This window comes from Bombus vancouverensis, chromosome 2 (assembly GCF_051014615.1).
Source record: "Bombus vancouverensis nearcticus chromosome 2, iyBomVanc1_principal, whole genome shotgun sequence".
Classification (NCBI taxonomy): Eukaryota; Metazoa; Arthropoda; class Insecta; order Hymenoptera; family Apidae; genus Bombus; species Bombus vancouverensis.
The window spans coordinates 17,665,434-17,677,897 of NC_134912.1; the positions used below are offsets into that span (position 1 = coordinate 17,665,434).

General features: G+C 36.0%; 1 protein-coding gene across 9 annotated transcripts in view; it reads right to left on the reverse strand.

Annotated features, from left to right (window-relative positions):
* unc-13 overlaps window positions 1-12,464 on the reverse strand; it is a 375,340-nt gene that overhangs the window by 85,166 nt on the left and 277,710 nt on the right. For all 9 annotated transcript variants that reach the window (XR_013061854.1, XR_013061853.1, XM_076627833.1 and 6 more), the window contains 2 exons: window positions 6,930-6,973; window positions 3,370-3,460 (listed from right to left, as the gene is read on the reverse strand). Coding sequence is in view for 7 of the 9 variants with exons in the window: in XM_076627833.1 (XP_076483948.1) it covers window positions 3,370-3,460; window positions 6,930-6,973 (135 nt within the window). In the remaining 2 variants the exon portion in view is untranslated. The remainder of the gene's footprint in view (window positions 1-3,369; window positions 3,461-6,929; window positions 6,974-12,464) is intronic.

The following is a 12,464-nucleotide window of genomic DNA, read 5'->3' on the forward strand; positions in this document are numbered from 1 at the left end:
TAGGAATTTATCGAGGAATGTAGAATCTTGAAATGAATTTCGAATATCGCTGATATTTATTACTCTGCGTAGATATTGAACTACGTGAAAGTAATTTCAAATGCTTTCAGTGAATAATTACGTAGAAGATACAGAATGCCGTGGACAATTAGTTTGGAAAATACTTTCTAGCAATTTTGTTCGTATTCAATGACTTTCGACTAAAAACTTCGGACATCGTCAAAATCTTGTTTCTTCAAAATCAACGGTTTATAAACTGTGAAATAATAGAAGTCTGTCGTCTCGATAGAAAATCATTCCTGGCGTTCTTCGAATAAATTAGTTGCGGTTACTTCTACTTAAAATTTCCGTACAAACGTTACAGCGATTCGACGATGATTCTATTGACTCTTCAAGCTTCTACAAGCAACAGGTTACAGGAATCCTGCATGTAACGCTTGTGTCACCACTTCACAGCGAGTCGTCCAACATATGTTCCAGACAAAAACGCTATTCGACGCCCGGATCTTCGGTAGAAAGTTTAATAACGTCGAACGAACATACTCTGCAAAGCACTAGTAACGGAGTATACAAATAGCGGACAGTTTACAGACGATTTTCGAGAAATCTTCTTTATCTTAAGTTACCCTCTTAAAAGGTCGACTATTAAATTTAAAAGATTTCCATCGTAAGAACGCTCTAACATCCTTTTTCCATGTAATTGTTATAAGAATCTCTCTATCAAGGTGCAACAAACTCGCAAGCGTTCCAACTTGCGACCCTTAAAAGTTTGTTGAAAAGACGAACGCGACCACTCTGTTAGCATTCAGGCTGGAATGGTCAGTAATTTATCGTGAAATCGTCTGTAACGCTCCTCTGGAAAAATCTTGAGTTATCGAAAAACGACGTAACAGCGAAACGCAGTACACGCAATCAGGTTGCACGACGAGGAAGAGAAGGGCCGTTTGATAATCGAGTCACTCTCGAGAAAGATACCACCATTCTTCCAGTCACATTTACGCTGCCAGTCATAAATACTAAGGCACTTTGATATTTAACAGAAGCTTAAACATTTTATTTACTACTTTCAATATATGTAACTAATCGTTATCACGATAAAACAAAATTTCCTTTGCGATTGCATTAGCTGATCGATCATTTCTATACTATTGTTATTTGCAGTCTTTTTAATCGTTGATTAGTAAATCTTAGTAAACACCGTTTTATTTTATCTTAGAAATTTAAGATTTTAGAAATTTAAGAAACAAGAGACAACGGCGATTGCTTATGAAATCATCTGATACTAAATAAATTAAAATTTCTTACAGTTTTATAAATATAACGAGCAAGTGTCCTTTTAATAGTTATGACTGGCAATTTATATAAATCCTAAAATATTGTAACGCTTTTCGATAGTATCATCTCGAAAGCAAATGACTCTCGAAGGCAACACGAACGGCACAACAGATATCGATCTCGCGACAAAGTAGCCTCACGTGTTCGACGTCGTCGTCTTGCAAGGATCAAGCACGCAAACAAATGAATTCAAAGGATAGCGACGTTTTCAACATGGATAACAGCAAGGTGCAACAGGAATTACCGATGGAGAAGGAGGATCGTGGGGGAGCTGAGTTTACATTTGGGATACAAGGTCGAGGTTGCGGGAAGAAATTTGCATAACGGAAGTTCTCCCTTCCTGTTTTCTTCTGCGAGAATATGGACATATTTTTAGAAGGAGCACATTTTGATTGGGTTAAGAAGCATTGGTCACGAAAAGCTTTGGTCGGTGTCTATCGTGGTCGTCGATTTATCGAATTGTTCAATATAGTGAATTATTTATTACTATACGTGATTATAGCAACGACGAGTGTGTATTAAAAGCGATGTTAGTAGAATAAAGAAGAAGTTTCATTCGATGGTGATTCCGATTAAAAGAATTTTAAGGATGGGCATTGATAATATCTAATTCATAATTTGCTAGAAGCTCTTAACGTTGATAACACGCGACAGTAATAATTCTGAATAAGAAATCGTAGAAGAACGTACACACAGACACACATGCACGAATTCGTGTATTATTATTATATAAATAATCACTGATTTATTGTGCAAAAATACAAATGTTATACTTTCTATGACCAATATTCAAAATTTTATACCTTTTCCTCCGTTTAACAAGTGGAACTGTGAAATCAATTATTTAAAATGGAGAACGAAACAATACGGATGAATGAATTCAATTACAAATTAATCTTAATTTAATTTTAGTCATTCTAAAGATACGATTGGCGAACGCGAATAATATTGTTGTTTCCTTTTTACGATTCCTTTAATCAGTAGCTTCGTTGAGACGAAGGTCGAGAGTTCAATTGAATGGCAGAAAATATCAATCGAAGAAACGGTTCTGAATTGAAGCTATGGCAAAGATCCGGAATAAAAAGGACGAACAGAGCTAATTGAAGCATAATTAATTTGTACCGTGGAAAATGAATTGCGAAGGAGAATATTCTTTCGAATAAGAATTCCCAGTAACGTTCAAAATTCATAAATACATAGGTTACCTGAGTTTTATTATCTAAACGAACCTTGAATCCCGTTTGAACGTTAAAGTTGCTTCTATCTCGATCGTTTATATAAAATTTCTAAAATAAGGTATCTAAATTATACGCGAGTTCGAAGCATCTCCAAAAATGCTTTAATCGAGAATTAAATTTTTTTCCACAAATTATGAAATATAAGAAAACATTGAAAACAATAAGATCAAAAACAGTCATATAATTTCGTTTATATTCGATAAAACGTTTGGTAATCAATCTCAACCGATTATCCAACGTCCGAACTATTAACGCAAGTTGAACAAAGTATAGGCAGAGGAGACCGCAAAGGCTGAAAATAGATTCTGATTTCACTTTCCCGAAGTTTACGCTCCGTTTGCGATAAAACGGCAAAGACCGAGTTTTTAATAGGAAAACTTTACCCTACCGGTCTAACGTCGTCGATTCGAGGTAGTTTCGATTTCAATGTGTATTAGAGAGAATTTAATAAACAGCATTAAGACAAATTTAATAGCACAGTCACACAGGCTGTTGAAATAATTTTCTGGTTTGCAGAAGTTTTAAAGTGTCTACGTCGACCACGATCTAGAACACCGACAATATTGACGACGACGCGACGTCGATGAGGACAGAGAACGAATAGAAGGACGATGACGAGACAACGGTAAACCAACAAAATGATACCGTCGTCGTACGATTGTTTATTTTCACGAGTAGGCATAGACGATTCGGACAACGTGAATACGCGTCCGTGTCTCGTATACGTGTACATATCCATATTTGCATAAACGATAGGACATTTTCCGGCTACGTTAATGGACAATTGATTACGTACCAGCTCGGAGACCAATGGCACCGACTTTCGGCGCGGTCGAATATCCGGCATGCTGTCGATATTGCTGTAGAATGGATTGTCTCCTGGATGCCTGAAAGAAAAGCAATTGGAAACGTTAGGTTCGATTAAAGGATCGTTTCAGCGGACGTACGCTCAGGGTCGGGGTTAAAGACTTTTGTGATCTGGAACTATTAATCTAACGGTGGTCTCCTTCGTAGAAAAACGAGATAGAGGATTAAAGATGAAACAAGTTTATGTAAATATGAAATAGAATCTATTTCGTAGTAAATTACATTTAAAAATTAGTTATTTACTCTAAAACTTTTGTTAGAAAACTTTCCTCAACTGTTTGGAAAATGAGGATCATTGAACGAGAATCCTGTCGAGAAGACGAGGCCCGGTACCCGATCGATACTCTTCATTCAACGAATTTGAAATATTCAAGGAATTTCGGGAATATTTTTCTGGAGCAATCATGTAATTAAACCTATAAAACGTTAGAATGCCTGATAATTGGTCGGGGGCCGAATTTATGGGTACTTGGATCGTAGATTACCTATAGGATCGCGTGTAAGGAAGTATCTGATCGTAGTAATAAATCTTTTGTGAATTAGGCTGCCGGTCGGATCGATATTAGATTGAAAGTAATCGAACTTTCCGATTAAATTGGCAACTTCGTCTTTGAAGATCATGCCGAGCTACTTAACCGATCAGAAAGTTTTAAGGAACCTTAACTCACCCACTTATCCGATCTTCCTCCCTCATTATCATCAGAGGACGCTTTTTCTCTTTTTATCGAAGTTCAAAATTCACTTGCCGGAAATTAATCGAATATTCCTTATCGGAGAATTTTTAGACGTATATCGCACAAGGGATTAATTAACACGACCAAGATAATCGAATATAATTAAGAATATCAGAGATCGAGAAGATTTCGTGTTTGATTATAAACACGAGAACCTGTACATATTTCAGATTGTACGTACAACCGAGATTTATCGTTTCATCTAAACGATGACCCAATTCTCCGCGAGTTCGCGTTCCCTTATTCTGATTTTGTTTGCAAATTTACGAATTAACGTTAGACGGCACTGTTAGCGATTGTGTAATACGATCCATCACTTTCAAATCATTTATTCCATTATCGTCTCTTTTTTTCACTTTTTCATCCAGGCAACACGCAACCTTCTTTCTACCAATCACTCGCACTTGAATTGCAATTAGCGTTGATGCCTTTCATAGGGAAGTCGTTTACTCGAGTTTCTTTCCTAGATAATTATCAGGATGGTAAAGTATTAACGACCATGGTCAAAACTTTCAGCTTAATGTAAGTTTACTCTGATTATTGCAGGTATTCATTGCTTCTTAAAATTTCACAAAAACCAAGTTGTAGCATTCGCTGAGAAATGAATAGTTGATAAATTTAGACGCATATTCACGCAATAAGTTGTACAAAGTTGAATATTGAATTTAATACCTGTCATAAGTTTCGTTTTAATGATCTCAATAACAAAGTTTGAAATATTTTACTGAACTTTAATTTCCTTAATACTCGAATACCGAACATGCTACTAATAATATCTGTTTCTTTTGTTTCAAGTATATACCTGGAAGATTGTTCTATTTAATTTTCTATTTAATTAAATTACGACATCGTAAGATTTGTATATTTTTGTTTGGTCCTCAGCCTAAACTAAAAAATTACATCCTTCTTCAAATTTCATAAAATTCGTATCAACTCGATAATTCAGTTATTATCCTCTTGCAAGTCTTCGTAGTAATACATTTAATATTTTATTCGCTATTAATTTCCTGAATTTGCAATTTCTACAAAATCAGACGCTAGATCCGAGAGACCGCATTAAAGCCAGGGAACCGCGTTGCAACAATTTAATTACAGGCCAATATGTCTTTTGTACGTAGGTTCGAAGAATCGATCGCTATTATACGAGTTTCACAACGTTTAATCAGCAATTCTGTGCTCTCGTAATGCACGATCGACTAAACGTTAGCTGGACAGAGATATGGTCGACTTTTACGGCAACGGAATTATACAAATGGCCTGTGGCTTTCAACCTGATGAATTTTGTCGTGAATGTAACAATACGACCCTCAGGAACAAATTTAACTGCCTTGTAAAGAATTTATTGCTCTCGTTTTAGAAACATCTTTGTTCATTCCATGCTAATACATTCGTTAACTTCATTTATTGGATATATTCGAACGAAAGCACTATCATTAAGCTTAGGACTCGTAGTTTGTCGCTAAATTGTATCGAATACATAATTAGGATTTTCACAAGTCGGAGCTCGTCAGTTGGAATTTTTATAAATTTATTCCTTAGTTGCTAGAATAGATCGTACCCTTGTTAAGAAGTTGGAATTCTTTTTGAATACGCGATGACTCTATAAATCCTTTGTTGAAAATATTTATGAGCAATAATGTTAAACTTTCAATTCGAAGCTCGCGTATTTTGAAATACGAAGAAGAAGAAAGTAATTAGATAAATTTCGTTGTTTTTGTAGAACAGTCGTTGCAAACAAAAGCGTAATAAAAGAAGTCACATGATGTATTTTACATTGGAGAAATATAAAGGAAGAGGTGAACTGAGAAAAAGGAATGGAAGAATAAGCCAGGAGCTGTCATTTACGTAGCCAATTCCGCTGTCAGACGCTATTGGACAAGGAGATTTTAATAGAAACATACGGATAGAATTTTTATGGCACCGAACTTTCCTGATCCAACGAGAAATGTGACGTTTGCAGTTTCATTTCTGCCAGAGTTTGAATTCTTCGACGACGAATTATTTTTATGAAATCAAATTCCTTCCATTGAATTTTCCCTGTTACGTGCGCGAGATGGACAGAAGAGAATTCGCAATTCTGTTCACCGATGACATTGTTATCACAGAATGTGAACTACAGAATTCGTAGCTGTTACGATAAAAATTTCTTCTCTATCGTTCGTTCCTGTATTTTGTCATTTTATTTTATGGAACATATTAAACGTTACGAATAACAGCTCGACGTTATGGAATGTAATTTACTCTGAAAAGGTTCCAGTCGCGACACGTTCAAAAATTTAATCGTAAATTTGTCGTTGAACAAATCTCGCTGCTGAATATTATTTTTCGCAATTTTTATATCATATAATATAATTAATATATTTATATAAGCACATGTACGTAGACTTAATGAAAATAACTGCAATGAAAATATTTCTATCTATAGAATAATTTCACATAAAATATCAAGCGAGCGATCTTATAATGAATATAATTCAGAGTTGATATTTAAACTCTCTCTCTCTCTTTGCCTCCGTCTCTTGAATACCACGTCATTTTTTCAAACATCTAAAAAATCGCGTTTATATTCATAGACAGAAGTTGCAAGTGGGTTAAAAAAATTTCACACGATAATCGTCAAAGACATGAAACGGAAAGACTCGTTCGTTGTTCAAGGAAAAACGTTCGCAGCGTGGAAAACAGGGAAGATAAAAGTCTAGCACGATTACAATGACGTAATTGGACTCGTGATCGATAAACGTTTGATGCTACTCACCCGTTGCCTCTTCCACCGGATTCGCCACCAGGTCCACTGCCGTTCTAACAAACAAAAAAACAAGTTTATTAAGAAACAAGCTTAGTAACAGTTCGAAAAAACCAAGGGGAGAACGCGCGTTCGCGCGAACGACGGCGCAGGCGTACGAAAAAATATTGTACACAGTCTTTAGAAACGCGTGACCACTGGAACGAAATAGAAAGACAATTCCGAAAATAAATAAAAATGAAGAGAACGTTCGTATCCTCTGATTTCGTTTCTTATTCTTTTTATTAATTGTTCGCGAGAAGCACGCAAAGAGGATTAGAAATTTCTTTCCATTCGTTTTTCGTGGCCACGCACGCACAATGCTTTGCCCTGTACACAAATCAGTCTCTTTTCGTCGACTTAAAAGGTAAGAAAAGCTCCGTTGAAACAGAGAATCGAGCGCTGATCGGAGACTCGAGAGGAAGAGGGTAATTTCTTCTTCGCTCGCAGCAACCCTCTTGCTCTTCAACTTACAACTCCAGGGACGACTAGAAAAGGGAAGAAATTCTCGTTGTTTTCATATATCGTCTTCTTCTTCTTTTTCTTCTTCTTCTTCTTCTTCTTTTACGTGCTACCTTTTTGCCGATGTGTCCTTTCCGTCTCGACCACTTCCTCTCAGTTGTTGACTCAGATTAAAACCTTCTATCCTCGTGGCCGTTTTCTCTCCGGCCTTGTCACCTTGTCCGTTCCCACCTCTATTGCTCGCAGGCTCGCTTTTTGTCTCTGCGAATTCGCCCCGACTGGCATCGCGGCGTTCAACAATCGCGCAAACCAGAACCAGGAACGAAGCAGCAACTTTCTAGCTTAATCTCTTTCTTCGTTTCCCCGACGAGTACATCCTTTTTCTAACCGTTAATTCCCTCCCCATGGATCACGGGTTTACACTGATACTCGTTAATCAAAAGTTTCCAGGAGGATATTTTGGTTCAAAGGACGACGATTTCAGATCGTGGAACAACGTTGCTGATGTGTTGGACTCTAATAACTTTGCACCATCGAGGTAAAGGATGATCGTATCTTTCGTAGCTTAGCCGTACGAAGAGCGTTCCTTTCGTGGTAGGAGACTAAAATTCTTAATCAAAATTATTCACCTTCCAGCGACTCGTTCTATACTTCTCATCATTCCCCCTCGAACAATTTTATCGAATTTCGTTCTCATTCTTACTTCAGTCGTCTAATAACGTCTAGCCGATAATCATATGCGAGCAATAAGAATGGAAATTGCTGTGGAAATTTTATTAGAAAGATTTGTAGTGAATTTTCGTCTTTGATTTCCATCGTTGTCCTTCTTCCTCTCGCTCTCCATTCCCCACCTCTTATCGCCACGTATGCACTCGCCTGCGCCTTATCTGTCTATCCGTCTCGTTCGCCCGGTGTCGCACGAAGGAATGGAAGATTGGAGACAGTGTGTAACAGCCCGTATAAATATAATATCACGTACAATACCTCGTAAATTCTGTCAAGATAGAGATACAATATAAACTTATGGATAGCGTAACAAGTATATTTAGAGTTAGAGCCACAGGTATCTTCTTCGTCCCTTTCTTATTTCTTTCATCTTTCTCTTTTCCTTTCTTTCTCTTATACGCCGTTATTCGCCGTTCGACGCCATCCCCCGTTATCTACCTGTCTCCTTGTCACTGCCCTAATTCTCGATCGTTTCGCGTGAACAGTCTTGCGGAAAAAGGGGGGGTTTCTTTTCACCCGAGAAGCTTATTTAGACAACACTGGAGCATGACAACTTTTACTTCGTATTCACCTTTTTTTCTTCGTTTTCTTAATTTTTTTTTTTTTGAGTTTTTTCTTTCGTTCGTTTGCTTGCTTGCTTGCATTTTTATTTTTTTCGCCTTAGTTTTCGTTCACGTTTAGCCACGAAGTGGGCGCCTTCGAGCACGTCCTCTGAATGAGAATAACGCTATTAACAACGTATCTCGAATTTTTCTCCTCGCGAAACACTCCGAAATCATTTGATCGGAACGTAGTTTTCGTCGAACCGTGAAGACAGGGACTATTTTTGCGCTTGTAAAGTCGCGTAGCAAAAATACGGAGCGAGTTTTCGATAGTTTAGAATTTTTCTCTAGTATAGGTACGTTTTATAAAATGTTTGAAGAAACTGGATCTATGTATTTGCTTGATAGGAGCAATTGCAATGGAATGATTATGCGTAAATGAACATAAATATGTATAGAGTTGGTGTAATTTATTGGAATATTAATTTACCGATACACTTTATGCGATCAGATTGATTTATGTACCCGCTTTTTCAAAGAAATAATATCATATTTTACATTTTCAGCTAAAATCTTTGCAAAGGTCGGTTATAAGGGAGTATTTAATTCGACATTTTATATCTTTATAACTAATTATATGACGTTCAACGTGAAGCTTGAAAGCGTAGCTTCTGTAGGTTAGCTGGATGTTGTTATAGGCTGTTGGGAAATGAAAATCGCGTTACATCGGAAAATCATTTCGCAGAAAGTGCCTGATCCATTTTAACAGCGAATTCTCTCGCAATAAAATTTATACTAAAATTAAAAAAGTAGAAAATTACTTTATATTTAGATTAAAAGTAAAAAGAGTTCTAAGACGTCACTCTACGTATTTGATTATTGAATCCTAAAAATTGCTATATATTAATATCTTTCGTAAAAAGCAATTTGTCTATTATATTCTTTATCTTTCCCTTAACTGACACCATACATTATCAGCAAATCAAATATTTTCCAAAATTAAATAACATCAACAACCAGGTCTAAGGATACTTTCAACGCTATTCTGATTCCTACAACCTTTTTAGTTAAACAAATCTAAAGATGACCAATTAGAAGAATTAATTTTAATCTTATCTTTTCATCGTCGAGATATGTTGTATTTTTATGTCAAACCACACCACATACGCTCGATAATTCGTAACGATTACGTAGCGTCTAATAAAATTTAGAAATAAAACTTGTAATGTTGACAATTTGTTCAACTCTCTCTCTCTCTCTTTCTCTCTCTCTCTCTCTCTCTCGTGTTATATTACACAAGGGTTAAATCTTACGATGAACGAATTTCCTGGTCCAGAACTAGACTACCTAGGATAGAAGCAAATATAATCAAGAGTGAAAACAAAGCCCTGTTGTTTATTCATGCACCCAAAACGTTATCAATTCTCGACAGAGACGCGCTCGAAGGCATGTTAATTACAACTGAGTAATTACTATACGCGTATAACCTACGTGGAATAGCATCGCTTCGCGAGTATAATTTTGACAAGCGTTTATTTAAGAACGAAAGTATCGTGTACTTATTACAGTGCTAACAAGTTGTCCATTACTGATTAGGCCTTAACAAACGTATGTACCTTCCCCTTATAGGCGTGTTGATCTGTGCGTTTTATGCAACAAATCAACGACCATATAAATTCACTCTACATAGATCGAGAAGCCTCGATTAAATGATTTTCATTAACCGAAAGATAGAGTATCCTTTGTGGTTGACTTCTCTTCGTCCCTAGATGAGATATGAAATGTTTAGAAAATGGCAAACGACACCGATGATATGAGAAAAAGTGCGATAAAACGATGTGAACGCCTGACAGGACACTGCGACGATTTTTTTGTTCAATAACACGTAAGGAACATTCGTATTGACTAATTATTAATATCATTTTTCGGCGACACTTCTCTGACCAAGATATCTACACTATCAGCCAGAAGTTTGGTACTGTTTAATCGTACTCATATAATAATTAATTAGCGCAGATTTCCAAGTCTTTTTTTTCGATTCAAGATCGATGTTTTAAGTATCGGTAGTAGTCTACGTTGTTTTTATCAGTTTTCGTATTAATAAATTCCTCAGCGCTTTGATCTAATTTGAACCACGTCCGAATAAATCTTCACATTAAAAAAATATCTAACACTCTGATTCAATAACCTTTGATAAAAAAAAAAGTCATATTTGGACAAAGTATATTAACGAAATAAGAATTTTATCAAGTACGGTAAAGTAGAACCAGAACAGAGCCTTTTAATCATTTATTTTTCAATCTTACTTCGTACCCTTTTACCTTCTATAATTCTATGATTAATGTACCTCGGGCGGTTCACTTTCAAAATGAAAAATTTAGCCGTATTAAGAAACTTCCTACCTGAAATTTCTTAACTTTCGTCCAAGAAAATTGTTGCACTTGGTGCAATGCGGTATATGTAATTCCAATTTTCCGGTGGATAGTGTAAGTAGCTAAGTACTTCTTAAACTTCAATGTTATTCATCAGATGGCCCAAGATTTCTGACATTTACAGAGACTTCTAATTTTATATAAAAGACGATTTTTCATAATCTAAATGTTATTAACATTAGAGAATTTCACGTGGAATTTCGTCGTCGCGGTGTCTCGACGAGGTGATACATTCATGATACAGCTTTCGAGTTGCTGTTGCTTATCCATGCTCTAGAAACCTCGTGTTCAGGGATTGGAATTTTTGAGTCTGATTGATTGATCGATCTGTAATCGATGGACATCGAGGAAGGGGCTGCTGCAACGATTTATGGTATGAATCGGTTGTGCGAACTAACGACGCAGTGATATGTAAGAAGAAATTGATACGTGAGATTGATACGTTTAAGGTGATAGGTGACTAAATACCTAGGAAAATCCTTTGTGAATGTTCGCTGTTTTCGCAATTAAACGTTTAAGATTTGGATTCTTTTGATATATATATATATGTATATAAGCTGCTTTCTCCTTTTTATAATTATATATTAGATTTATTATACTTGTATATATGTACTTACAGCGATATAAGCTATCTGTTTCTTTAATCTTTAAACGTATAATAGCACCGTACTAAAACTTGAATTAATTTATCTTTTCATCTCAATTTTCTATTCTTGCCTGATACACGACGAATTACGATGAGATTTAGATAACATAATATATTCTAAAGCAGGAAAGGCAGAAGTATTTTTCTTTCACTCATGTTCATATTTACAAGTCTGAATCTATCATCACACGCTTTAGATTTTTCTTTTCGAAATAGAGTATAAAAGCTGCCTATTCGAGAACTTCTACGAGACATTACGGTAAAGTTGTCTTATCAGGAGAATTATCAGCAACTTGGTGGCCATACAATAGAATTGAAAATTATGAGAAAAGTGGTACTTGTATACAACTTCATCATGCAAATCATTTTTTTTTCTTTTTTACGTTGAACACGAATCGTAGTTTAAAAACATCGATTAAACTTTACTTGTCAAAATCAGTTATCGTAACATCTCGACAATGCCTACATACATACGTCAATGCCTGCTGCGTGACTAGCACCCAAGGCCACACTGATATTTTTAACCTTTTCTGCTCTCTTAAATGTAAATTCAAGTTTAGGAAAGTTTTTCGCCAATGTGAACTTCTATGCTAAGTATACTGTATCTGCAAAGCTACTGTCGAAGATAACTACAAAAATTTGAAGAACTCTCCTAAAATTGTACAGTTTCTACCGCTAACAAACTTCTAGCAAACTTCTC